Genomic DNA, 27,920 nt, shown 5'->3' with positions numbered 1-27,920 from the left:
GATACCAATTTTGTGTGACTGCATGCAGTTTGAAGGAGTTTACTGTTTTGCAACTGCTAACGAGCAGTTATTGGCAGTCAATGGGGACAACAAGCATGCAAGCTGTTTTTCCATCTTTGTGGTGAGCTAGGGCATGTACTTATTTTCCCATAAAAAGAAATATTACACCGGGTAAATTGACTGAGAACACATTTACATTTTTCAGCATCTGAACAAAGCAATATTCCATGTGACTTGGGATGGGCTGGTTCCGGTCTAGGTGGGTGGGAGCCGTATTGTTTTCCATTGTGAAAGACAAACAGTTTTTGTGACATCTGGCAAAGGAATAGTTAAGACTGTTAGTAGAAGAAATCCAAAACAGTTGCGGCTATCAAGAAACAGTAGGTAGCATGTGTTCTTGTCTGGAGTTACTGCTCTCTCACCATGACAACACTTCCTGCTGGGGCACCTCCTCTTCCTGAGGGACTGGTCTCTTGAACTTCTCCTCTGTACAGACACGAGTTAACACAAATGAGAACGTGGACCAGATTCGCCACCTTGTTCACAGCTGGACTAGGGCAAAATGGGACAATCTACAAAACAATGCTTCATACCATTCACTAGAATGTCTAGCATGATATTAAAACAACATGGAAAAATTTACCAGTCAGATGTGCAGCTTCTTCATCATCCAAAAGGTTGGCAGTAGAGGCAGCATTAGCCAGTCTGGTAGAATATGTTAAGGGGATTGGCAGGGGTTTAGACATCATTCTACATCTGCTGGGTCACAGTCAAGCCATGAGAAAACCTGATTTTGCACAGCCCTAATGAACCATATGATCGCCAGCTGGATAATGAGATATTCCCCACAAATCAAACACACTGATATCAAAAGAAACATAGCAGAAATTACAGCTGCTCACAGACATTACAGCTGCTCACAAACATCTCTGTGGGATAGTTAATTACATCTGTTACAATGCAAGGTCATCAGTTCAGTAAATATGAATCATATTCATGTTTCAGTAAGGTGAAAGTGATATGAGTGATGTTTCACTAAGGTGGAAGTGATATGAGTGATGCTTCATTAAGATGGAAGTGATATGAGTGATGTTTCACTAAGGTGGAAGTGATATGAGTGATGCTTCAGTAAGATGGAAGGGATATGAGTGATGTTTCAATAAGGTGGAAGTGATATGAGTGATGTTTCAGTAAGATGGAAGTGATATGAGTGATGTTTCAGTAAGATGGAAGTGATGAGTGATGTTTCAGTAAGATGGAAGTGATATGAGTGATGTTTCAGTAAGGTGGAAGTGATATGAGTGATGTTTCAGTAAGGTGGAAAAGATATGAGTGATGTTTCACTAAGGTGGAAGTGATATGAGTGATGTTTCAGTAAGGTGGAAGTGATATGAGTGATGTTTCAGTAAGGTGGAAGTGATATGAGTGATGTTTCACTAAGGTGGAAGTGATATGAGTGATGTTTCAGTAAGATGGAAGTGATATGAGTGATGTTTCAGTAAGATGGAAGTGATATGAGTGATGTTTCAGTAAGGTGGAAGTGATATGAGTGATGTTTCAGTAAGGTGGAAGTGATATGAGTGATGTTTCAGTAAGGTGGAAGTGATATGAGTGATGTTTCAGTAAGGTGGAAGTGATATGAGTGATGTTTCAGTAAGGTGGAAGGATACAGGTGATGTTTAAGGAGGGTTCTCCTTTTGGCTTTTCTTCTTCGGGTCTTTTCAGAAAATGCTCTAGCTATTTCGAAAAGCTTCTTCCTTGTAGCTTTGGAGGATTAAAAGAGAATACATGTGAAGAGAAGAGAATAAATGAAATAAATGAAAATAAGCAAAGAGAATAAATGAAATATAAACAAAGCACATCAACATTATCCGAGTTTAATTTTGGAATTAAATTTTTTATTCTACTTTTAGAATAATATGGTTGATCAGCAGCTGACCGCTGCTCACTCAATCTTTCAGTATTTAAATATGTCATGTTCACACAATGGTACAGTGTTCTGGTAGCAAAATATCTTATTCATACATTTTGTTTATTGATATACATTGGGGAGAACAAGTATTTGATACACTGCCGATTGTGCAGGTTGTCCCACTTACAAAGCATGTAGAAATCTGTACATTTTATCATAGGTACTCTTCAATTGTGAGTAATGGAATAAAAAATCCAGAAAATCACATTGTATGATTTTTAAGTAATTTATTAGCATTTTATTGCATGACATAAGTATTTGATACATCAGAAAAGCAGAATATTTGGTACAGAAACCTTTGTTTGCAATTACAGAGATTATACCATTCCTGTAGTTCTTGACCAAGTTTGCACACACTGCAGCAGTGATTTTGGCCCACTCCTCCATACAGACCTTCTCCAGATCCTTCAGGTTTTGGGGCTGTCGCTGGGCAATACGGACTTTCAGCTCCCTCCAAAGATTTTCTATTGGGTTCAGGTCTGGAGACTGGCTAGGCCACTCCAGGACATTGAGATGCTTCTTACAGAGCCACTCCTTAGTTGCCCTGGCTGTGTGTTTCGGGTCGTTGTCATGCTGGAAGACCCAGCCACGACCCATCTTCAATGCTCTTACTGAGGGAAGGAGGTTGTTGGCCAAGATCTTGCGATACATGGCCTCATCCTTCCTCCCCTCAATATGGTGCAGTTGTCCTGTCCCCTTTGCAGAAAAGCATCCCCAAAGAATGATATTCAAACCTCCATGCTTCACGGTTGGGATGGTGTTCTTGGGGTTGTACTCATCCTTCTTCTTCCTCCAAACACGGTGAGTGGAGTTTAGACCAAAAAGCTTTATTTTTATCTCATCAGACCACATGACCTTCTCCCATTCCTCCTCTGGATCATCCAGATGGTCATTGGCAAACTTCAGACAGGCCTGGACATGGCTTGAGCAGGGGGACCTTGTGTGCGCTGCAGGATTTTAATCCATGACGGCGCAGTGTGTTACTAATGGTTTTCTTTGAGACTGTGGTGCCAGCTCTCTTCAGGTCATTGACCAAGTCCTGCCGTGTAGTTCTGGGCTGATCCCTCACCTTCCTCATGATCATTGATGCCCCACGAGGTGAGATCTTGCATGGAGCCCCAGACCGAGGGAGATTGACCGTCATCTTGAAATTCTTCCATTTTCTAATAATTGCACCAACAGTTGTTGCATTATTACCAAGCTGCTTGTCTATTGTCCTGTAGCCCATCCCAGCCTTGTGCAGGTCTACAATTTTATCCCTGATGTCCTTACACAGCTCTCTGGTCTTGGCCATTGTGGAGAGGTTGGAGTCTGTTTGATTGAGTGTGTGGACAGGTGTCTTTTATACAGGTAACAAGTTCAAACAGGTGCAGTTAATACAGGTAATGAGTGGAGAACAGGAGTGATTCTTAAAAAAAACTAACAGGTCTGTGAGACCCAGAATTCTTACTGGTTGGTAGGTGATCAAATACTTGTCAATACGTGTCATGCAATAAAATGCAAATTAATTATTTAAAAAAATACAACATTTCCCCGTTGTATTTATTTTTTTTTATTTTTTATCCCTCGCATACGAGCCCCAACCCCGGGCCTGGCTCCAGGGTGGGGCCCCGGCTGCACCATACCGGGCGACGTCACGGTACTCAAAATTGTATACATCATTAAGGGGGTTTTGAACCGCTCTTAGTCTGACCCGTCGCCTAAGACCTGTTTGCCTTGGGAGACCCTACCAGGGGCATATAGCCCCAGACAACATAGCTCCTAGGGTCACTCGGGTACTCAAACCCCTCCACCACGTTAAGGTGGCAATTCTTGGAGGGGGGGGGGGGAATGTTGTATTGTACTGTAAGGGTCTGCTGGGAACGTCTGGCCGAGTCTCCTGTCAGAGAGATCTTTAACTCCCACCTCCGGCAGAGCTTCGACTGGATCCCGAGGGAGGCTGGAGATATTGAGTCCGAGTGGACCATGTTCTCCACTGCCATTGTCGAAGCGGCCGCTCGGAGCTGTGGCCGTAAGGTCTCTGGTGCCTGTCGAGGCGGCAATCCCCGAACCCGGTGGTGGACACCGAAAGAAAGGGATGCCGTCAAGCTGAAGAAGGAGTCCTATCAGGCCTGGTTGGCTTGTGGGACTCCTGAGGCAGCTGACAGGTACCGACAGGCCAAGCGGGCTGCAGCCCGGGTGGTTGTGGAGGCAAAAACTCGGGCCTGGGAGGAGTTCGGTGAGGCCATGGAGAAGGACTATCGGCTGGCCTCGAAAAGATTCTGGCAAACCATCCGGCGCCTCAGGAGAGGGAAACAGTGCCCTACCAACGCTGTTTACAGTAGAGGTGGGCAGCTGTTGACCTCAACTGAGGATGTCGTCGGGAGGTGGAAGGAGTACTTCGAGGATCTCCTCAATCCCGCTGTCACGTCTTCCATTGAGGAAGCAGAGGATGAGGGCTCAGATGTGGACTCGTCCATCACCCGGGCTGAAGTCACAGAGGTGGTCAAGAAACTCCTCGGTGGCAAGGCACCGGGGGTGGATGAGATCCGCCCTGAGTACCTCAAGTCTCTGGATGTTGTGGGGCTGTCTTGGTTGACACGCCTGTGCAACATCGCGTGGCGGTCGGGGACAGTGCCTCTGGGATGGCAGACCGGTGTGGTGGTCCCTCTTTTTAAGAAGGGGGACCGGAGGGTGTGTTCCAACTATAGGGGGATCACACTTCTCAGCCTCCCCGGGAAAGTCTATGCCAGGGTTCTGGAGAGGAGAATACGGCCGATAGTAGAACCTCGGATTCAGGAGGAACAGTGTGGTTTTCGTCCGGGCCGTGGAACACTGGACCAGCTCTATACCCTCTACGGGGTGTTGGAGGGTTCATGGGAGTTTGCCCAACCAATCCACATGTGTTTTGTGGATTTGGAGAAGGCATTCGACTGTGTCCCTCGCGGCATCTTGTGGAGGGTGCTTGGGGAATATGGGGTCCTGGGTCCTTTGCTAAGGGCTGTCAGGTCCCTGTACAACCGAAGCAGGAGCTTGGTCCGCATTGCCGGCAGTAAGTCAGACTTGTTCCCAGTGCATGTTGGACTCCGGCAGGGCTGCCCTTTGTCACCGGTTCTGTTTGTAATTTTTATGGACAGAATTTCTAGGCTCAGCCAGGGGCCGGAGGGTGTCAGGTTTGGGGACCACACAATTTCGTCTCTGCTCTTTGCAGATGATGTTGTCGTGTTGGCCCCTTCTAACCAGGACCTTCAGCATGCACTGGGACGGTTTGCAGCCGAGTGTGAAGCGGTGGGGATGAAAATCAGTAGCTCCAAATCCGAGGCCATGGTCCTCAGTCGGAAAAGGGTGGCTTGCCCACTTCAGGTTGGTGGAGAGTGCCTGCCTCAAGTGGAGGAGTTTAAGTATCTAGGGGTCTTGTTCACGAGTGAGGGAAGGATGGAACGGGAGATTGACAGACGGATCGGTGCAGCTTCTGCAGTAATGCAGTCGATGTATCGGTCTGTCGTGGTGAAGAAAGAGCTGAGCCGCAAGGCGAAGCTCTCGATTTACCAGTCAATCTACGTTCCTACTCTTACCTATGGTCATGAGCTTTGGGTCATGACCGAAAGGACAAGATCCCGGATACAGGCGGCCGAAATGAGCTTTTTCCGCAGGGTGGCCGGGCGATCCCTTAGAGATAGGGTGAGAAGCTCGGTCACCCGGGAGGAGCTTAGAGTAGAGCCGCTGCTCCTCCACATCGAGAGGGGTCAGCTGAGGTGGCTTGGGCATCTGTTTCGGATGCCTCCGGAACGCCTTCCTGGGAAGGTGTTCCGGTCCCGTCCCACCGGGAGGAGACCCCAGGGAAGGCCTAGGACACGCTGGAGGGACTATGTCTCTCGGCTGGCCTGGGAATGCCTCGGTGTCCCCCCGGAAGAGCTAGAGGAAGTGTCTGGGGAGAGGGAAGTCTGGGCATCCCTGCTTAGACTGCTGCCCCCGCGACCCGGCCCCGGATAAGTGGAAGAAGATGGATGGATGGACAACATTTCCCCCGTCTCTCACAGTTGAAGTGTACCTATGATAAAAATTACAGATCCCTCCCTGCATGTTTTAGATCTATCCCTGCATGTTTTAGATCTCTCCCTGCATGTTTTAGATCTCTCCCTGCATGTTTTAGATCTCTCCCTGCATGTTTTAGATCTCTCCCTGTATGTTTTAGATCCCTCCCTGCATGTTTTAGATCTCTCCCTGCATGTTTTAGATCTCTCCCTGCATGTTTTAGATCTCTCCCTGCATGTTTTAGATCTCTCCCTGCATGTTTTAGATCCCTCCCTGCATGTTTTAGATCCCTCCCTGCATGTTTTAGATCTCTCCCTGCATGTTTTAGATCTCTCCCTGCATGTTTTAGATCTCTCCCTGCATGTTTTAGATCCCTCCCTGCATGTTTTAGATCTCTCCCTGCATGTTTTAGATCTCTCCCTGCATGTTTTAGATCTCTCCCGGCCCTAACATACCTGATGTAGCTCATGAAGTACTTGATAATGAGCTGATCATTTGAATCAGGTGTGACAGAGCAGTGAGAGATCTTAAACATTCAGGGCAGGGGGGTGCCCAGGAGCAGGGTTGAGAAACACTGCTCTATTTTTGAGTTATTTATTGCTTAGAAAAATAAACAAAAATATAATCAGTGAACCACCAACTGTACAATCAATGAAGGGTTTTAGATTGAAAAAGATTGATTGTTTTAATTTCCCAAGTTCGCCTTTAACATATCTTTGGAATTGGGGAGCAATAGACAAACACACACATTGAGAACCTTACTTGGCTACACCCCTGAGAGCAAGAGATTGACAGTGTTCTTACATTTTCCCATGTGCTTGAGTTTGTCACGGAACAAGGCATCGTCAGTAACATTGGAGCAGGCCACACCAGAGTCTGAGGCACAATTATCTCCTAGAAAACAAACAAACAGCGTGAAAGCAACCACACACAGACACAAAGATAACAAGCACAGAGATACATAAAGACAAAGCTGACAGCACAGAGACAGAGATGACAGCACAGAGACAGAACTGACAGCACAGAGACACATAGAGACAGAGATGACAGCACAGAGACAGAGATGACAGCACAGAGACAGATCTGACAGCACAGAGACACATAGAGACAGAGATGACAGCACAGAGACAGAGATGACAGCACAGAGACACATAGAGACAGAGATGACAGCACAGAGACACATAGAGACAGAGATGACAGCACAGAGACAGAGATGACAGCACAGAGACACATAGAGACAGAGATGACAGCACAGATACACATAGAGACAGAGATGACAGCACAGAAACAGAGATGACAGCACAGAGACACATAGAGACAGAGATGACAGCACAGAGACACACAGCACAAAGATGCCAAGTACAGTACAGTGACACAAACAAAGACAAAGATGACAGTATATAGACACATACAGACTAAGATCCATAAATCCCATTTTCTCTCTGTGCTAGTAAAATAAGATGGTGCAATGCTGGATTTGGATGTGGCCTCATACGAAGACAGCTGGACCTTTCTGGAGTGGGCCAGTGTGTAAATGTCATGCTGCTGCTAAGCGAGAACCTCTTCAACTGCCCCTCACCGAACCTGAATCAGTGGTTCTCTGCTTCACAGCACACGTAACCACCCCTCGTTGACAACTCTTAAACGTGTTCAGCAAACCAAAAAGTACCTCTTGGGTGGCTCCTTCAGCAAAACTTACTGTTCAAGCTAACTGTGAGGTGAGTTCACTGCATGTTCTTAACACTGCTACACCAGAACAAGGCTGTAGCTGAATGCTATGGAGGGCAGATTAATGATATCTACCTGGAGTGGACATCCCCATGAAAGCTGGTGAATGATTGGACTTGGATGCCTTTGACTCATACTGCATCCGATCTAAAACAGAGAGAACCGATGTCTCAGCATCAATGGAGTTATGAGCATGGAGGCACGTAGCAGAACAAACTGCATGACCTGACAAGCCTTCCTTCAGCCGCTACTAGAGAAGAGGTGGAGGGAATGAGGAGAAAAGCAATGCCATGACTGAAATGCCATTTTAATGACTCTGCACACATTTATTGATGGGAAAGAAAGCATGGTGATATCATCCCTAAGTACTAGGAAAGCAACGGTACCCTTAACCAACAGTACATCAAATGTTGCAGTTTAAGGATCACGGTTTGGTACGGTATCAGTACAGCTCTGGGGATATTGATCCTGAAAGGATGTCTGTTGAAATGTGTCAGCACATCTCAGATTTTGTCAACTTACCATCGTAGCTAGCTAGAGTAGCTAGCTAGCTTGTTCTATGTTGAAATGTATTCATTCAGGTTCACATGTGAACCATAAAGTGCCCCTCGTACTGTAAGGTTACAATCATGTGTACCGTTACACCCTAGTAAGAACCGTGTAATTTGCCCAAAACACTAAGTGTGAGCTAGTGTTACTGTGTTTGCGCCTGGAGGTGTATGCACCTCTTTCAAGGGCGATGAGGAAGTCGCGATTGCGTTGCAGTTCTCTCATAAACTCCTCGTTCTGCAGGAAGAGGGCGATGCGCTCATCCTCCAAGTACTGCTTCAGTTTCTTCTCCTGGTCTGTCTCCATGCCAACCTGGCCTGTCCTGGCCCCGGCCACCGCACCAGCCCCTGGCTCGACATGCTGCGTCATGGACGACGCGGAGGAAGAGGAGGGGGACGAGGGCTGGGTCAGACTACTCTGGGTCAAGCTGCTGTGAGAGCGCTGCAGGAAGGAAGGGACCAAAGAAAATGGTAGACATATCAAGACGGGAAATATTTCAGCTTTTAATAAGAATGTGCCATTAACTGGAAATGATGTCGTTTCTGGATGTTATCTTCATAACATCAAAGACGATCAGGGAATTGATTGTGTATCCTGAGGTGGACTGTGTGCGTGCCCCTTTGCAGAGGCTGGTATCAGAAGGAGGGGTCTGTAAGCAGTGGTCCATTATTGGCTGACCCATAAATCTACCTACTGGCAGACTATCCAGCTGCTGAGGGAGAATCCGCAGGAAGTCATCAGGGAGGTTGCCTAGTAACGGTGGGTTCCAGTTCCTGTATCTGCCAGCTTGCTGCTGACTGACGGAGGGGGGTGGATCGGTAAGAGCCTGGCAGGGAGGGGGTTGACTGGCATCAAAGCTGGCAGTGAAATGGCAAAGGATATGTTTAGTCCCATTGGTGCCATGAAGATGTTTGCCTCCATAGTCATATTTTCAAAATATGATTCTGAACATTGTGCAACAATGAGATGATAGCAAATATTTTCTCACCAATCATATTGAAGAACATTTCGGTATTACATTTCATATCAGTCAATCAATAATCAATAAAAATGTAGCTTGTGCGTGAGAATGAAACTATAGTGCAATTTAGCATATGTATTTTTCTGTGTCATAATTAAACTGAAGAGAAGTGTAAGAAATCAGTCTACTTTGCCTTATTTATGGGATGTGGAATTTGTTCTTTTTTAGACAAACTATGTGAATCAGTAATTATTTCTGTTCAGCACTCCCTATAACCAGGCATTGTGTATCCCGGTTCCAGAGCACCTGTCCCTGTCCCTCTCAGTAGACCAGGGCTCCTTTGGGTGAAGGCATGAGGGGGCTGTTTCCCAGATTGTGCCCTCTATTCACACACACAGGCGTGACGTTAAAGATTGCATCGGTTACATTGGTCAACTGTGTGTGGCTGGTTATCTAGTATAAACATCAACAGTACTGCCAGCAGAATAACATCAGATCAAACATTGAGTTAGCGCACATCAGCAACATTCTGTCTGGCGGGCTGATGCCAAGGCAAGGCAGCGTGACAGCGACTGCATCAAAGACCCTCATCCCAACTCCATCGCATGCATATTTTTCTGCCTCCATTCTCTCTCCAGTCAATAGGTACACAGGTGTCAGAACAGCAGTGCAGATAATGTAATCACCATAGCTAAAATATACACACAAAGCCACTAGCTAGCAAACTGTTTCACGAGTTTACAAGAATATGTTCATAAGGCTACACATATAGGCTACTAATATTAAGTAATTAATAAACATCTAGCATAAATCACAATCTGCTAACTAGCAGATTAACATAAATGATCAACTTTAATGATCAGATGTCCGTGCACCCTCTTGCTTTGATGTCAGTCGTGTTCGGGGGCTTGTTTACAATTTGAAATATGTTGTGTGTGCTTATTCTGAAAATGTATAATAATATGCATAATTATCGCCACAGAGGAGGGTGCCCTTTTTTAAAGGTCTGCACACAGCCATGCAGGACATTTCGTAATACAGAATATGGATATCACTGCTACTGCAGTAGCATTCATTAGACAGCAGGTGGAGCACTGAATGAACCTCTTAACATTCAAAGCACTCCCTGTAAGAATCTCTGTCCAGCCGTATCATGTTTTAGATATTGTGATCCGGCTGTGTGAATTGCGTCGCTCCCCAGCCCCGTGACAGGTTCAGGACCAGGGAGATTGGACCCAGTGGCTCTTGAATGTAGCTTGCCTTGTCAGCCACAAACACACACAGCATAAGCCAATCAAGCCCCGTCAGTGGTGCTATGAAAGGGGCAGAGAAGGCTCCAGGGAAGGTCAGGGACATTAACAACCGCCTGAACCTAAAAGGCAGCCTGGTTAGCCTGAAGGTGTATCACAGAAGTGAGCCTGAAGAAGCTGCCTGTTTAGTGTTTTTGTTTTCCCCTTTGGTGTTTTGTTCTGATTAATAAATGCCTTTGGGCGCCTCAAGCTTGCTTTGCTTGCTTGCTCTGGGCTTTTCCCCGCTACAATATTTTGAAAAAAGTAACACAGAAAAATACACATGCATATCATCAATCATGAAAATGATGGTTTAAGAACAAATTCACACCAGCCTCTAAAATCAGGTCAGAGACAGGCCCACCCCCATCCCCCAACCACACCCCCACCCCCCACCCTTGCCTCTCTTGCCTGGGTGGTGGAGAGGTTGTGGACAGGATCTCGCCTGGATACTTCCTGTCGTAGATGTGCATGTCATAGGAAGGCGGGGAATAGATAGGTGGGGGCTCCTCATCAGAGCTGTCTGGCTCCAAAGTCCGCTCCAGGATCTACAAGGTCAGAGGTTAGAGGTCCGTGGGAGCAAGTGAGAATGTTTGACTTGACACGTGGACACTTCAAAGAGCAGATGAAATTAATAATTCATCTATATAATATCAATGCAGCACAGCCTTTCTGCTCTAAATTAGAGGCACTGTGTGGTTTTATTCACCTCAAGAAGCAACACTATGGTTTTTCATTAGATAAATCGTTAATATAAATTAATATTGATATAAAACAAGCATATAAAAAGCCCATATAAAAAGTTGACTAAGCTAGCATGTGAGGTAGACTATGAAGGCATTTGGGGTAAACTATGCTCTACTATAAGTATTAAGTAGCTCTCGATTTCCTCCTCTTTCTCCCTCAGGATTTTCAGAGTGTTTGGGGAATAAACAAAATGAAGTTAATATCCTGTGAAGAGCATGCTGGACAACAGCTAGAGAGGACAGAGTCTAATGAAAACAGTAAATATCGCTGGAACTAACAGAGCTGAGCCAATTTAATCAAATTTGAAGCAAAATACTTGCCAGTCCAATATTTCACTTGAGTCAGTCATGTTGCTACTCAGCAGCAAGAGTTTAAGTATCAGCAGAAAGAGTCATCTGAAAATGTACACCCCTGAAAAGTTGTCTTTTTAAACATATTTGGACACATGGATATGTAATCCTCGCTTAAACACTATTGGCAAATAAAGGTAACCTAATTAAACAAAAATAAAAATTCAACAGAAAATAAATGTTATAGTCCAGAAAAAATAAGTACAACCCTAGCTTCAACAGCTGGAGTTGCCCCCCTTGGCTAAAATAACTTCATGTAGCAATTTCTTGTAACTATCAGTCCTGACTGGGAGGAATTTTCATCCAATCTTGTTTACAGTACTGCTTCAACTGTGTCATGTTCGAGGGCTTTCATACATGCATGGCCTGCCTCAAGTCCCCTACAATATTTTGATAGATCTGGGCTTTCACTCTGCTATTTCATAACCATCCATTAGTTATTTTTGAGTTATTCTGTTATGGCTTTTCTTGTGTGTTTGGGATCATTGTTCTGATGAAAGAACCTTGTTTGGTACAGCTTCAGCTTTTTGACAGATCCTCACATGAATTATCTGATACAACTGGTTGACTCAATGATGACAAGTTGGCTAGGACCTGAGGCAGAAAAGCAGCCCTAAACCCTAATGGCAATGCCTCCATGCTATAAGGTTGGTATTAGGTTCTTCTGTTTAATGGCAGTGTTTTGTTATTGCCAAATATGGTGCCTGGAATTGACCCACATTTGACACATCTGTCCACTGTCAGTAGTTTTGGTCTTAACCCAGGTGGTGTCTGGCAAATGTCACTGGTGTCTTGATATTGCTTCTTCCTTCCTGACTTCCCATGAATGTCAAGTTTGTGCAGTCTCTTTCTGACAGTTGACTTAGGCACTTCGACAATGATTGGGGAAAGAGGGGGCTGTAGACCTCTTGATGTTATCCTGGGGTTCTAAGAGACTTCTATAAGCATTTTGCGTTCTGAATTTGGTAGGACAACCAGCTATTCTGTTTATTTTAATTGCCTATGTGGTTTCAAAGTAAGACATTTTGTTGTGTGATTTGTTAAGTTGGGTTACCTTTATCAATGAATGTGGTTGGAATTTAGATCAAATATCATATAACTTACAGCATATCTTCTGATATAGTCAACTTTTTTGAAGACAGTTTTAGACGGGTTATTGAAACCTTCCTGTCAACACTAACAGTAACATAATCACAGTGCCAGGGAAATGCATGTCATCCTCTTCAGCATATTAACAGTAGCAAATATTTCTCTACCTAATAACAGCCCACTGGTTTGAAGAGAGGCAAAGAAGATAAATACAAAGTATGAATGCTTGTGGGACGAAAAAGCCAACAATGTTTATGCTGTTGTGTCGGAGAATGTACGCTTGTGATCACTGGGTTTAATCTGGGCTCGATACAAGTATTGGTACCGGTTCCCCTGCTTCAATGCATTCCTACCTCAGGGGGGATGCTGTCCTCTGAATCGGAGCTGTCCTCCGAGCCGTGCCCATCCAGACTCAACTGGAGCAGCTGGTCGATGGTGGAGTCCACGGCTCCATGGTTGGCCCGCAACACACACTCGATCACCTCCTGCTCCATGCTGGGGAACATGGTTCTGAAGTCCTCCATGGCCTGGTTGAACTCCAAACGCCGCACCGTGCGCCCACCCCCGCCAGGACGACTGTTGTTGAGTTCCTCCGGGACCGGGCTGTCCCCGTGTGCCATCACATCACCATGGTTACCGCTGCCGTGGCGGCGAAACAGGCTGGTCATCATCCATAGAGCCTCCAGCCTCCGCACGGCGCCCCTCCTCCGTGCCGGCAACACCACCCGAGAAATTGTGGCTCCTGGTCCCTGGGCGGTGGATGCCCACCGCCTGCCTCCCCTGGCCTGCTGATTCAACTGTTCTCGTCCGCCTCGGGGCCCTCAGTGCTCTGGGCCGTTATCCCCTCATCATCACAACACTACAGACAGCCATTCTCTTCTTCTTCTTCTTCTTCCTCTGTTTTTGACCCAGCTGCATCCAATGCTGTGAGGATGTGATGGTTGGACTCCCCAGGCGGTGTATGAAGTCACTGTGCTGTGTTCTCTCAGAGCAGAGGTGGGCTAGCAGTGACTTAGGAGCTCCAGCCCATGGGTCCTTTCAGCCCCTGCTGTGTTGGAAACAGGAACAGAATGTCAGAAACACCAGCCATGTTCTGGAAAATCTGAACATGGCATAGCATCACAACAAGCAGGCTGTAGATTTACTAAAAGAAAGTTGTGTCTTAACTGGTGTCCCTAGTGATAATGTGACTGATTTCAATCATTTGCATTCTGAGCCCAGAGCACACAGGACCCTTAACCCGCAAACAATAAAAAAAATAAAAATAGGACTGACTTGTTCAGCATATGATCCTATTGCCATTATGTGTGAATGCCAGACATACATATACAGAGTAGTTATTGACTTCGATGAAGGTGATATAACCATAGCTGAGAGATACAGGAGCCACACCAACAATTCCTTCTCAATTCTTTCGGAACAGAGGCTCTGTGTATGTTTGGTTCTATAAAGCAATCATATCATAACATTCAACAATCAATTAATTACACTCATTTTTTAACCATGCTTCCAATCATCAATTCTAAATGTTGTTTTCTTCTCAAATGCTGACTGCATTTACTGTCAGCATGTGAACAAGCAATTATTGGTAGGCACAGTGAGCCTAAGGACCCTGTTGTAACTGCAGCCTGCCATTCAGCAAAACAATTCGATAAAAATGTCAGCAGAAAAACATTCTGCAAAAAGAGTTGTTTAAAAAATAAGCAATTATTCAAACTGCACGAAAGTACCTGGCACTAGAATAGCATCAGCCAAGGGCAGAGGGGCCTGGAGGCATCTACCGCTGGTAATTGCACCTGCACCACAGGGGCCACCACATGGACGTGACCACAGGGGCCACCACATGGACGTGACCACAGGGGCCACCACATTGATGTGACAACAGGGGCCACAACATGGACGTGACCACAGAGGCCACCACATGGACGTGACAACAGGGGCCACCACATGGACGTGACCACAGGGGCCACCACATGGACGTGACAACAGGGGCCACCATATGGACGTGACCACAGGCGCCACCTCATTGATGTGACCACAGGTGCCACCACATGGATGTGACAACAGGGGCCACCACATGGACGTGACAACAGGGGCCACCACATGGATGTGACCACAGGGGCCACCACATGGACGTGACCACAGGGGCCACCACATGGATGTGACCACAGGGGCCACCACATGGACGTGACCACAGGGGCCACCACATGGACGTGACAACAGGGGCCACCACATGGACGTGACAACAGGGGCCACCACATGGACGTGACCACAGGGGCCACCACATGGACAGACTAAGTAGGTTACAGTTCAGTTAGTGTACAGTCAACATTGCCATGCAACAGTTTATTTCACAGGGACACTCGACCCAGTGGGTGTGACTAGTCCAGCAGTGTCTCATCGCAGTCAGTCAGTAGGCATTAGACAGGGTCAGATTAGGGCTAATAACGGTTCACAGCCAGAGGCATTGGATCAAGCACTGGTGAAATGGTCCGTGTGGCCTGAGATTGGGAGACGGTGGCGGAACTGAAGAGGGTACGGTGATGCTACATTACAGCCCAAGGAGAGCAGGCACAATGTCCCACATCAGATCACACTGCACTGCCAGGGAGCGGCCATTTGGAAACATAATGGAGCACTCAGGCTGAAATAGGGCAGTGTGACGTGAACCTGCAAATCACAGCGCTGCACCAAGGACACCCTGTTCTGCCCTACGTATATAAGCTACTAACGGTTTCTGCCCATAAGAATGTGTCTATACATCACAGCACACAATACTACCATCTGATAGGAACAGAAAAGAAAGTGCAAGAGTTTAGCAGAGGCCAGAGACTGTGTCTGAACATACAAATACATTCCTAGTAATAATCTTTACACTAATACTTTCTCTTTTGCATTATCGGTGTCAAGCAGAATCCCTCTTATCATGTTATTCTTTCAGATAGTTCTCTAGGATAGGCCTAACCCAACATCCTGCGGGAAGCCATCCAAGGAAGTCCATCGAGATGTATGGGCGAGGGCCCAGGGTGTCAAATCAATCATCTCAGAGCTGGCTGAATGATATTCCCCCACACACTGATCCCTCACTTTTCATTATTCAACACTAATCTGCACATAGCGATCGGCTATATTTAGCATCACAATCCACCACAGCTTTTTGTCGTTGTGTAGGCTATATAGCTGGAGCCGCTTACAGATATGGGAGCCAGAAGAGGACCGCTTTGCCCTTGTGAATTGCATGTAGCATAGGGCTTGCCTACGTCACTCATAACTAATGCCTACTGGTTAGACAGATGAGCTGATTACGGATACCAGGAGTAGCATTGGAGCCGTTTGATAAAGCTCTGTGATGAAACACCGACACAATGGATAACATACAGTATGGTAATAGGCCAACACACATAATGGTTAGACGGTCAGGCCTAGTCGAGATGTTTTTAACTGAGCCAAGATATGAACTAAGGGGCATGGAAGTCTACGTAGTGTAGTGCGCTGCATGATGTTTTCTTTCCAGGGGATTTTGAATAGAATTCCTTTACAAGGTAGTGTTCCTATACGCCCATATCCCTGTGTTACAGAGCTTGACAGGTGGGAGACAGAGACAACCACCCGTGATTATCAGGCACCTAGCTGCTCTGAACACTTGTCCAGTTTATCTGTAGTGTGAGTGTAGTTCTTTGGCAGGAGGCGCACACAGTGTATGGGCTTGTGGTATTTTTCTTGGTGTTGATATGCTCTTATGAACATAATTACATTAGCCGACCTACCCTAGGAAAACAAACTCGCACTTCTTCTGAACAAACGAGTGTACCCTACCAATACCAAAGACTTTTTAGATTTCATGAACACGGCCTGGTGTATGACGCCTTCCCCGTTGTGAAGTGAAGCCAGGCAGATGGGCAGTGATACCATTTTCAGATATACAACACAACTACAGTAACGTGTTCCGGCTAAAATGGTCTCACAGGAAGACATTTTATTATAATTACATTATAATATGTGAACAAAATGTACAATATGTTATGAATTTTCTGAAATGTTTCATCTCTTACAAATTTACACAAGGGTTTGATATGTTTCAAAGGTTTGATCGTTTAATTTAAGGTTAGATTTAAGGTTAAGTATTCAAAACTAGGTTTTGGGTTAGAAAAAAAAGCCCTCCCATTGGATTTGAAATAATTTATGAATGCCCCTGAGACCAGCCTGTCCAGACAATTTGGTATAAAGGCATAGTATAAATAAACCTTAAAAGGTATGCACAGCAATCTCTGTATTTTACTGAATTTGATCAACATTTGAATTAGGACAGCTGTAACTAGTCACCAAAGTATGAACATATCAGTATCATTGCTATTTCTGTAGAGACATATTTGAAAATCCAATCACATCTTATATTTATCTTGTACTAACCTTGTATAACAGTTTGCCCAGCTGCTATAGCTAGCTCTATGAAGGTTGAAATAAGTGGTGTTTTTATGATCTTAAAGGGAAACTGTGTGGAAATGTTGGTTTAGCTAGCTATCAACATGCATAATGAATCCAAATCAGAACTTAACAAGAAAAGGAACCAGGTAAGCCTAGTTCGGCCAGCCAGCCATTAGAAAGGATTAAAGTTGCTGCCTTCACTGGATTCGAAACTGGCTCTCCCATGTGAGAGGCTGTGCCTTTAACCACTATGCCACAATGCTGTGTCGGTATGGCGTCTCAACATTAGATCATTTTGTCACGCATTAACATCCCACCAAGTTTGACAATTTTGCTAGACACCATCAAGCATTGTGTTAAACTGAAAAAACGTATGGCTGTTGTGATTGGCCGTTTTAACAGCGTATTACCCTGTAATAGGCTTAGTATCTACTAACTTACTACTTGGAATAGGCATATGAATTGAGCAATTGCTAGTGAGACTGAAATGACTTTACACTGCCAAAGCTATTTCATTTCATGGCACCACAACTCTAAGCAACAACCGTAAACCGTTTTATTTTAGATTCACTATAATGTAGCTACTGAAGGTTGTATCCAGCAAAATTGTTGTCTATCCTGAACATAATGCATAATTTGTTTGTTGCTATTTCATTGCATGGCACAACAACGTTAGTTTTCCTTTCATTTGTGAATGACATTGATACAATAACTATCAATATAAGTGACGATAACTGACTTTTTCTTTAAGTAAAAAGACGAATCGTGGAAACCCCTCTGCATTTACTGCCCAAGTGGTTGTGATATAGCCTATATTACCCTTAAAAGCATGCACTGATGCGTACTTCGAAAATCCACCAGAAATAGTCGGAATATAACTGTAAACTATTTTATTTTAGGCTTACTATAATGTAGCTTGGTTGTGGCCAGATTTTGTCCATCCTGAACAAATCCTAACGAATACAGTAGTTTGCTTTGACTGCAGCGAGGCTTGAACACTAGTCCCCTGTGTGAGAGTCCGCGTCTCTAAAGAACTACGCGATTTAACAAAGAGTAGTCAGTCAGTCAGTCAGTAAGAGACATTCGCTCTTCTCGGCTGGCTCTGCTTACGTGGTCCAGCAAAAACATGAATATTTATAAGGTAATAGCCACACCCATTTTGTTTGAATTAGTGTGTTTCAAGAGATTCTGGATGTTTTAAACATACTTATTGATGAGTATGATTAAAATAACAACAGCTTAATGATACTTCAGGATAATTGTTTATTGAATTCATGTGAAACTAAAATGGCTGTGCATATGCTTTCATGGATTTCTTTAAGATATAGTGGTCTGTACCCAGGCAGCACAGGTAGACTGAACTAACACAGTTTAAAATAATTTGATATTAGAGGGGTGGCTTATGGAGCACTTTACAATGCAGACATCATACAGTTCTATTCAAACACATGCTATGCAAGCTCTTTTAATTTAAAATCACAAGTGTGGGAAATTCACCTTTAATTGCCATTTTCACCTGTGTGTGTCATCTGGTGTGTCTGTAACAAGGCTAAACATTCAAGGGTATGTAAACTTTTGATCAGGGCCATTTGGGTGATTTCTGTTATCATTATGATATAAAAAGGAGCCAAAGGACAATGTGATCATATATGGCTTCATATGATCATGATCCTTAAATAAAATACTGTTTTTTTAAATCAATGCCAAAGTTCACTATTTCTGCCAGGGTATGCAAACTTAGCACAACTGTAGAACGATGTAGTTTAACCCTCAATGTTCTCTGCCTAGATGACAAATGTGGCACATTTTACATGGAAAGAAATTCCTGTTCTAGCACAAAACATCTATTGCCAATAGGGCATGGTCACCACCTATTCAAAGCATATCCACTTCCTCTACACTATTATTTATGGCCAAAACAAAAATAGCATTGGTGGGGACCTAAACTGGGCAGTGGACTAACACTTGGATCAATCCTCTTCGTCATATTCTTACATCTACTGAAGTCTTAAATAGCAACATGAAAGATATTTGTGAATAGTCCTTAACTCTACAATGTATTGTCCATAATATTTACAAACATGACTGACTGAATCTTTTACTACGAAGCCATGCTGTTGTAATACCTGTAGAATGTGGTTTTGCATTGTCTTGCTGAAATAATCCTGGCCTTCCTGGAAAAGATGCTGTCTGGATGGCAGCATATGTTGCTCCAAAACCTTAATTTTTCAGCATTAATGGTGCCTTCACAGATGTGCGACTCACCCATGCAATGTGACCTATCATGGATGCTGGCTTTTGAACTGTGCACTTATAACAAACCGGATGGCCCCTCTCCTCTTCAGTCCGGAGGACGCAGCATCCATGATTCCCCAAAATAATTTTCCACTTGCATCATTCCATTGATGGCGGCAGCGTTTCTAGATGTTGATAATATATGGTTTCTTCTATTCATGGTAGACTTTTAACTTGTATTTATAGATGCAGTGACGTTCTGTGTTCACTAACAATGGTTTTCGGAAGGGTTCGTGAGCCCATGTGGTGATTTCCACTACAGAATCGTTACTGTTTTTAATGCCGTGCCACCTGAGGGCCCGAAGGTCTTGGCCATCCAATAATGTTTTATGGTCTTGTCCCTTGCAAACAGAGATTTTTAATGATGTTACGTAGCGGTTGAGATCCCCAAATTCCTTGACATTTTATGTTAAGAGAGGCAGAGGCTTTGCTTGGATCACAATACATTCGGAGCTTGAAATAAGGTTGTTGAAATAAGGTTGTTCTGACCATGGTCTTAATATTAGGCTTACATTACTTTGTGAAATATTCACAAATAACAGAAGAAAACGCATCTTCGAGGTTTCTGACTGGTTCAGAGTTCAGAGTGCCTGCATAGCTAGCAGCCTAACGTTTTCTGACACTTGCCTTTTACTTTTTTGGGTTGTGGCTATAACTTTGGTTAGTTATAGAGCCATCACGGATTTTTTTATATCATATTATTTTAGGGCTTTAATGCATGATCAGAATTACAGATGAATAGATCAGGGGCAATTTTTTAATTTTTTTTTACAAAAATATACATAATTAGAAATCCTGGGTTATTCATAAAAGATCCAGGGCTATAGGCCCAGACGCCCAGGCTTAACGACGCGCATGGAGAAAGGTATAAATACGATTGGTAATGAAACGTAAAAACGTAAAAGATATTAGCCTATACATGCGAATATTCCAGACAGCAAATAGTAGGAAATCTGCGCCGCATTCGAACGGCTTCGTGCCAGCTAGATGTGTAGTTAGCAGAGATTGAAAAAATACTATAAAATTTAAGAAAGAAAGAACTGGTATAGCTGCTACAACTATCATGGGTCAAATTTTCGACTTTTACAGCACGAGTGTTCAGATCCCCTCACAAAACATGAAAAACAAAGGTACGGAAACACACTGCAAGTCTTAGGCACTTGTGACCCAAATACATTATCCGCTGCGTTATTTACATAATTAAAAACTGCGACACCCATGCCGGAGCTGAACTTTGGGGATGTGTACTATATTACTATTTTATACTATATTATATACCTTGTCCCGTGGATAATCCATTAATTTATGCACACTGCTACCAGAATGAAAGCGTACAAAAGTACAGACAGCTATACTTTCGATCAAATGGTCAATAATGCAAATGTTTGGGAGGTGAAGGAAAATTAATTGTTCACTGACAAAGTTGAATGCTAATTTACCTAAATTACCGTGTGTTCTGTGTAAATGTCAATGTCAACTTTATTTATAAAGCACATAAACAACTGTCGTTGACCCAAGTGCTGTAATATATGAAATTTACAGGTAAAAAAATACGAAAATACACATAAGACACAGACAAAATAGCAGCACAGACATCTAATGCCAATTCAGCTAAGATTAAAAGCCAATGTAAAAAGGTGCGACTTTAGCAATGACATTTCAATGGCATTTCGAATATGCAGTGGTAGGCTATTCCAGAGGATATGACCACCCACCGCGAAAGCTCTATGGGTGGTCAGTGTAGCGTAATGCAGCCATTATAACGCATAATCTTTTGACAAGTAATACAGGCCTACACGTTTCCCCAATGTTAGGTAAACCATTCCTACTGTTTAAATGTCACAAAGTGCTTTTACAAAACATCCAGGCTGAAACCCCAAAGACGCAACAACAGTGTTGAGGCAAAATGGCTAGGAAAAACTCCCTAAGAGGGGCCGAAATTTAGGAAGATACCTAGAGAGGAACCAGGCCCAGGTGAAAATTTTAAGATTAGAAGTTGTAATAATTAATATTTGCATTTGGGCTGTGTCCAGAGTCAGTTTTTCCCGCCATGTGGGCGTTCCCATATGCTGTGACGACACGAGAAAACTATCAACACCTCATGAAAATGACAAAGATTAGGTCCATATCTCTGGAGTTAACAGCCCTACCAAAGATCGACTACTAGTCTAGCATACTACTTCTCAGGGAACACTTTTTAAGTTTGCGGTGTTTGCAGGTGCACTTACTACGCTGAGGTATTTTATCGTTTGCGCAAACCCAAGCCTGAAGATCAGTTGATGATCACTCACGCGCACCCCACAAACAGTGACAACATGCTGAATATTTATTTCTCAGGTAGGCTAACTGTGCGTTTTTGCTTTTTAGACAGAAGTAACTTAACGAATGTAGGAAAACTTAAATTAACTTGAAACCTGCCGTGTCTAAAAACTCACGGAACACGAAATACGTGTGTAATCAGGTTGACAGGGATTTCAGTGTATTTTTTGTACTTAGATATTAACAAAGGAGTGGATCACACTGAAAATAACTAATTTTCTAAAACGTAATATCCAGTAATGTCTGTCAACTATAATCTAGACTTTGGGATGTTACTTTTGCAGAAGTGACAGACTTTTTTTAACAATTAATTTCTGAAATTGACCAGCCTTCTCTATCTATTCAAATAGTTGGACTGCAGTATGTGAACAGTTTTGCTTAGGTTAGCCTTACTGAATGTCGGACGAGAATGTCCTCCCAATATCCAGGAGGGTTACTAAGGCAGAGAAAGGCAGGGCCCACTGACTGTAATAATATAAATGTTGTCTATAAATGAGGGGGCCCAGGCATATATATTTTCCAACCCACTCTCTTCCTTTTGCGTACATATAACACGGGTTCACACAATGTCGTGCTATGCATACGCCAAAGTCCTTTTTTGCGTGCAGTTGAGACGCGATCTCCTCCCATTAATAATAATGGTGGTCAATAAAATCGTTTCATTGACACGCACCAACTGAAACCTATTTGACGTCACCATCATCGAGGCACGGATTTCCCAAAGAGTGACTAATCGTTTAAAAGCCGTAGATTAACTTTTTCCTTGGAAGAACGTAAAAGGGTAAAGTTAAAACTTTAATATCGCATTTATTCACCATTGTTCTTAACTGGAGGAGATCGCGTCTGAACTGCACGCAAAAAAGGACTTTGGCGTATGCATAGCACGAAATTGTCAAGTGTGAACCCGTGTTATATGTACGCAAAGGGAAGAGAGTGGGTTGATATTTTCCGAGGTTCCAGGATTCCTGGCGATGACCCTTCCGATACCCTGCTGATATCCTTGCTGGCAAGATGTAATGCCATTAAGAAATTGCACGATTACTTTTCCTTCTCCATAATATCCCTAAATTCAATAAAAATTATTAAATAACAACATACTAGCATGAAAACATACTAAATGGAGCAAGAAGATTGACAACGTTTTTGTTAATATCCTTTTCTATAGATTCTATAGATGGCCTGGGGCAAAAAGAAAAAAATATTATTTTGCCAGGGGACAGAGACGTTTGAGTAAGTTTTGAATATGCTGCAATTCTACAAAAAACATTCTCACAGAAATGAAGGAGGAAACCTGTTTTTATGAACATTCAGGAACAAACATGCTATTTAGTACATGCTTTTCCAACAAGTAGAAAAGGAATTATGTCTACTCTATTCTTAAAATGTCTATCTGATACATTCGAGAACGTTGTGTTACTCAACCATCACCACAGTAAGAAGATAATGGAACGTTCACCGAATGACATCTGTGCTGCAATTTTCCAATAAACGTGAGCGAACTTCTCCCTCGATTTGATACGGGTTCTACATTATTTGACCACTATACGAAACCGTCGATTTCTAACACCACTGTGACTCCAAAAAGAAATGTTTCCTCAACAAACCTTCAAGAATGATTCTGCTGTCATATAGCTAGCTATATTTTCTAAGTGCATTTTCTTTTGTGGAACATTGTTTTCTGTGCCCCACTGCAATATGAACATGCTATATACTAATGCATAGATAGCATCCATATGACAATAAACTACTAACTTCTGATAACATTAATTACGTTCAGCATAGGTAGCAAGTGAAGTGATTTACGGTGGGGAGAACAAGTATTTGATACACTGTCGATATTGCAGGTTTTCCCACTTACAAAGCATGTAGAGGTCTGTAATGTTTATCATAGGTACTCTTCAACTGTGAGAGACGGAATCTAAAACAAAAATCCAGAACGTATGATTTTTAAGTAATTAATTAGCATTTTATTGCATGACATAAGTAGTTGATACATCAGAAAACCAGAACTTAATATTTGGTACAGAAACCTTTGTTTGCAATAACAGAGATCATATGTTTCCTGTAGTTCTTGACCAGGTTTGCACACACTGCAGCAGGGATTTTGGCCCACTCCTCCATACAGACCTTCTCCAGATCCTTCAGGTTTCGGGGCTGTCGCTGGGCAATACGGACTTTCAGCTCCCTCCAAAGATTTTCTATTGGGTTCAGGCCTGGAGACTGGCAAAGCCACTCCAGGACCTTGAGATGCTTCTTACGGAGCCACTCCTTAGTTGCCCTGGCTGTGTGTTTCGGGTCGTTGTCATGCTGGAAGACCCAGCCACGACACATCTTCAATGCTCTTACTGAGGGAAGGAGGTTGTTGGCCAAGATCTTGTGATACATGGCCTCATCCTTCCTCCCCTCAATATGGTGCAGTTGTCCTGTCCCCTTTGCAGAAAAGCATCCCCAAAGAATGATATTCAAACCTCCATGCTTCACGGTTGGGATGGTGTTCTTGGGGTTGTACTCATCCTTCTGGTTCCTCCAAACACGGCAAGTGGAGTTTAGACCAACAAGCTAAATTTTTGTCTCATCAGACCACATGACCTTCTCCCTTTCTCCCTCTGGATCATCCAGATGGTTATTGGCAAACTTCAGACGGGCCTGGACATGCACTGGCTTGAGCAGGGGGACCTTGCGTGCGCTGCAGGATTTTAATCCATGACGGCGTAGTGTGTTACTGATGGTTTTCTTTGAGACTGTGGTCCCAGCTCTCTTCAGGTCATTAACCAGGTCCTGCCGTATAGTTATGGGAGAACCCTCACCTTCCTCATGATCATTGATGCCCCACGAGGTGAGATCTTGCATGGAGCCCCAGACCGAGGGAGATTGTCATCTTGAACTTCTTCAATTTTCTAATAATTGCGCCAACAGTTGTTGCCTGCTCACCAAGCTGATTGCCTATTGTCCTGTAGCCCAACCCAGCCTTGTGCAGGTCTACAATTTTATCCCTGATGTCCTTACACAGATCTCTGGTCTTGGCCATTGTGGAGAGGTTGGAGTCTGTTTGATTGAGTGTGTAGACAGGTGTCTTTTATACAGGTAACAAGTTCAAACAGATGCAGTTAATACAGGTAATGAGTGGAGAACAGGAGGGCTTCTTAAAGAAAAATGAACAGGTTTATGAGATCAAATATGGTAGGTGATCAAATATTTATGTCATGCAATAAAATGCTAATTAATTATTTAAAAATCATACAATGTGATTTTCTGGATTTTTGTTTTAGATTCCGTCTCTCACAGTTCAAGTGTACATATGATAAAAATTACAGACCTCTATATGCTTTGTAAGTAGCAAAACCTGTAAAATCGGCAGTGTATCAAATACTTGTTCTCCCCACTGTACATTTCTAGCTAGCTGGCTAACTAAATGGCAAGTTTATCCCCCAATTCCCTATGTAAAGGCCACTGCACAGCTACATGTGAACTAGTCAACAAAAACTATTTTGGGAAAAGTAGCCCATCCAAATTACATCCCCCCTGTTCATGTCAACTAGGCTCTGCATTTTCAAAGCCTGTTGGGAGTAGGGACTGTTTATTTTAGTAACTCAATATTTTGGACAAAAAACAAATGAAGTAACGTCAACACTACTTAACTAAATTGGGCAGAGAAGATAATCAATCCATAATAATGTAACTACGTATTTTCCCTTGCCAGCTCAATATTTAGACATGTTATTAATGAACTATTAAAAACAGTTTGGTACTAGGTTGCACTAGGCTGTTGTTAAGGACATGTAACATACATTATTTCTGAGGACATATAACAATGTTAACTGCAAAAAATTACAACTACCTGGCAGACATCTCGATTATCTGCATCAATTCAGTGGACAGTGTTTTGCAACTCTCCACACATGGGGATATAGAAACATCGCTAACTACAGTGTGTATGATGTGCACTTCAATTAAAGGTTAACCACACAAACAAACACTCAAAAACATTTATTAAAACTTCTTAGAAAATAAATAAAAGTGGTGTAGTTAAAGCATTGCTCTGGAATCAGAACATGAAATGTAGCTCTTTCTATTAAAGTGTAATTTATGGGAGTTAACATATAAGAAACAACAGCTACAAAAACATGGATTCCACAAAATCTGGTAACTCAGTTTATTTACATTTCACCCAGTCACAGTTGCATAAAGCAAGAGAATAATGGCATAAGCTAAGGTAAGGTCAAGAGAATAATGGCATAAGCCAAGGTAAAGTCAAGGGAATAATGGCATAAGCCATGGTTTGTTTTAAAATTAAAAACACAATATTTAAAACAAGAGTATGTAGAAATTGTTATGGACCTCTACATATTTTAATACCTGCCCTTTTCTGGCTTGCACTTTGATTTTGACAAATAATACATTTATAAAATGTGCAGCCTTCCCTGGGCTATGCTAGAACTCAGTCCTGTTTGAAATGTAACCTTCCAGACATAACTATAGCCCTTGTTTTTGTCTTTTTGATTCAATAAATATGAAAAACAAATTAGTCTCCTGTAGGAGCTGTCTTTATTTACTAACTCCTTGTATCTTGAAGTCTGCAGTGCCACTGAGTGATAAAAACACTCAACTTCTTACAATGAAATAGCCTAATATCCATGATTGTGTAATATCCATGATGGGCCCATCTATTCTGGGTCTTCTGCCAAATGAGAGCAGAAGTTTCTTCTCTCCCTGGAGAGCGTTAAAACAAACACACACAACATTCTTAGATCTCCCATATTCAGGAAAACAGTTGGGACAGTATTCTTGCCCCTGCAGCCACACTTTCCAGAACAACAATCCCAAAGCACTCCCCAGGGTGCTTCTCAGTTGGGCCTCCAACCTCTCTAGCAGCCAAGCATAGGAAGGAGACTTCCTCCACTCTACAGACCTACCGTTCTATACACAAACGCCTATAAAGTACACCATTTAATGCTGTGATTTTGCACTAACTGCTACATCCAAAAGTTATGCAAATATTATATTACAATAGTCTACATCATAAAATACACTGTGCTTTTCTAAAACGAGATGCATTACACAAATGCAATTATTCAATCATACAACGACATGGAAAAGGAAATGACAAATCTTCTAAGAGATAACATGGTAAAAAGGCTAGGTGATGACAGCATACACCTGCCATTGAAATAGAATTGACCTCAGCCATGGACATCTGAGCCAGGAGCGCATGGAGCCCTTAGTGGGCTAAAGCAGCAAAACAAGATCAGAAACCCTGTCACTGTTCATACCCAGTACACCCAGCTGTGGCCAGTGAAACACGCGACACCTCTCATCAAAAGGTCGTCGACTTCTCGTCCCTCTCTTCAGGTGACAGCTAGCTGGTTAGTTATTTGCTAGCGTTAATAATAGTTGACAGACATAGCAAGCAGTAACATACAAACCTGTAAAAAGGTGTAGGTAAGTACAGAATAACTAACAACGAATTGCTTATGTAGTATATACAAAATACATTTGCATGTGTGTATGTTTCTGCGCCAATTCAATGTACAGCGTTAGCCAGCTAGCCACCCGCTTTGATAGCATATTTGATGGTGTGAAATGTAAACCTCCTTACCAGGTGAAGAGCGGACAAACATCTGAAGCTAGTCAAATATATTATCACCATAAAAAATGCTTTGTTTACCCAAGAGTTGAGGGTAAACGCTGACCAAAAGGGGTGTTTTCTCAGGGCGCAATTTGCGGTTGCCACCAAATGCTGCGCTCTTATCCAATGATGCTTCTGTGTCTACCCCTTGCCACTTCTCTACGAAGCCTTGCATAGAGTTGAATAGCTTGACCGCAGTCCTTCGCTGTGGCTCGAGTATTACGCTCCGCAAACACATGGCGCAAGAGAGCCTTCTAGTGGATATGCATGAAAATCACACAAAGGCCATGAGGCAACAGTCTGTTCATGTGGTACTTGTAATAAATGATAGTAGCCTGTGATACCTTATATAAAAACAAGAACATTGCAGTTGTCCAATTCCTGTAATTAACTGGTGTTATTGATTCCCAATTAATTTACAGGAAAATAAATTGCCCGTTTACATTAAGGTTTAATTATAGATTTTATCTTGGAACATTTTATCTAAAGAGCCTGCGGAGTTCAGGAAAATGTATTGTGGAAAGATGAAGTGACAGAATACCAAAAGGTAAGTGTG

The 27,920-nt window shown here is 43.1% G+C and overlaps 1 protein-coding gene across 5 annotated transcripts; it reads right to left on the bottom strand.

Moving 5' to 3' along the window:
• Positions 1-27,892, bottom strand: LOC105010765 (CUE domain-containing protein 1). 5 transcript variants are annotated; one of them, XM_029120709.2, is made up of 11 exons: positions 27,335-27,891; positions 13,053-13,747; positions 10,925-11,061; positions 8,958-9,120; positions 8,440-8,704; positions 7,790-7,861; positions 6,791-6,880; positions 1,671-1,764; positions 644-705; positions 423-486; positions 1-314 (listed from the first exon to the last, which is right to left on the bottom strand). In XM_029120709.2, coding segments are annotated over exons 2-11 (1,266 nt in total). In that variant the 5' UTR covers positions 13,371-13,747; positions 27,335-27,891; the 3' UTR covers positions 1-313. The 5 variants fall into 5 exon arrangements, with proteins under 5 accessions (XP_028976542.2, XP_034148926.1, XP_028976543.2 ...); XM_034293035.1 differs by having other exon boundaries at positions 13,053-13,744; XM_029120710.2 differs by having other exon boundaries at positions 27,404-27,891.
• Positions 27,893-27,920: the final 28 nt, after the last annotated feature.

The sequence above is a fragment of the Esox lucius genome, chromosome 7, assembly GCF_011004845.1.
Source record: "Esox lucius isolate fEsoLuc1 chromosome 7, fEsoLuc1.pri, whole genome shotgun sequence".
Classification (NCBI taxonomy): Eukaryota; Metazoa; Chordata; class Actinopteri; order Esociformes; family Esocidae; genus Esox; species Esox lucius.
Note: the sequence above shows the minus strand (reverse complement) of the source record. Positions and strands in the feature narration are given on the sequence as shown.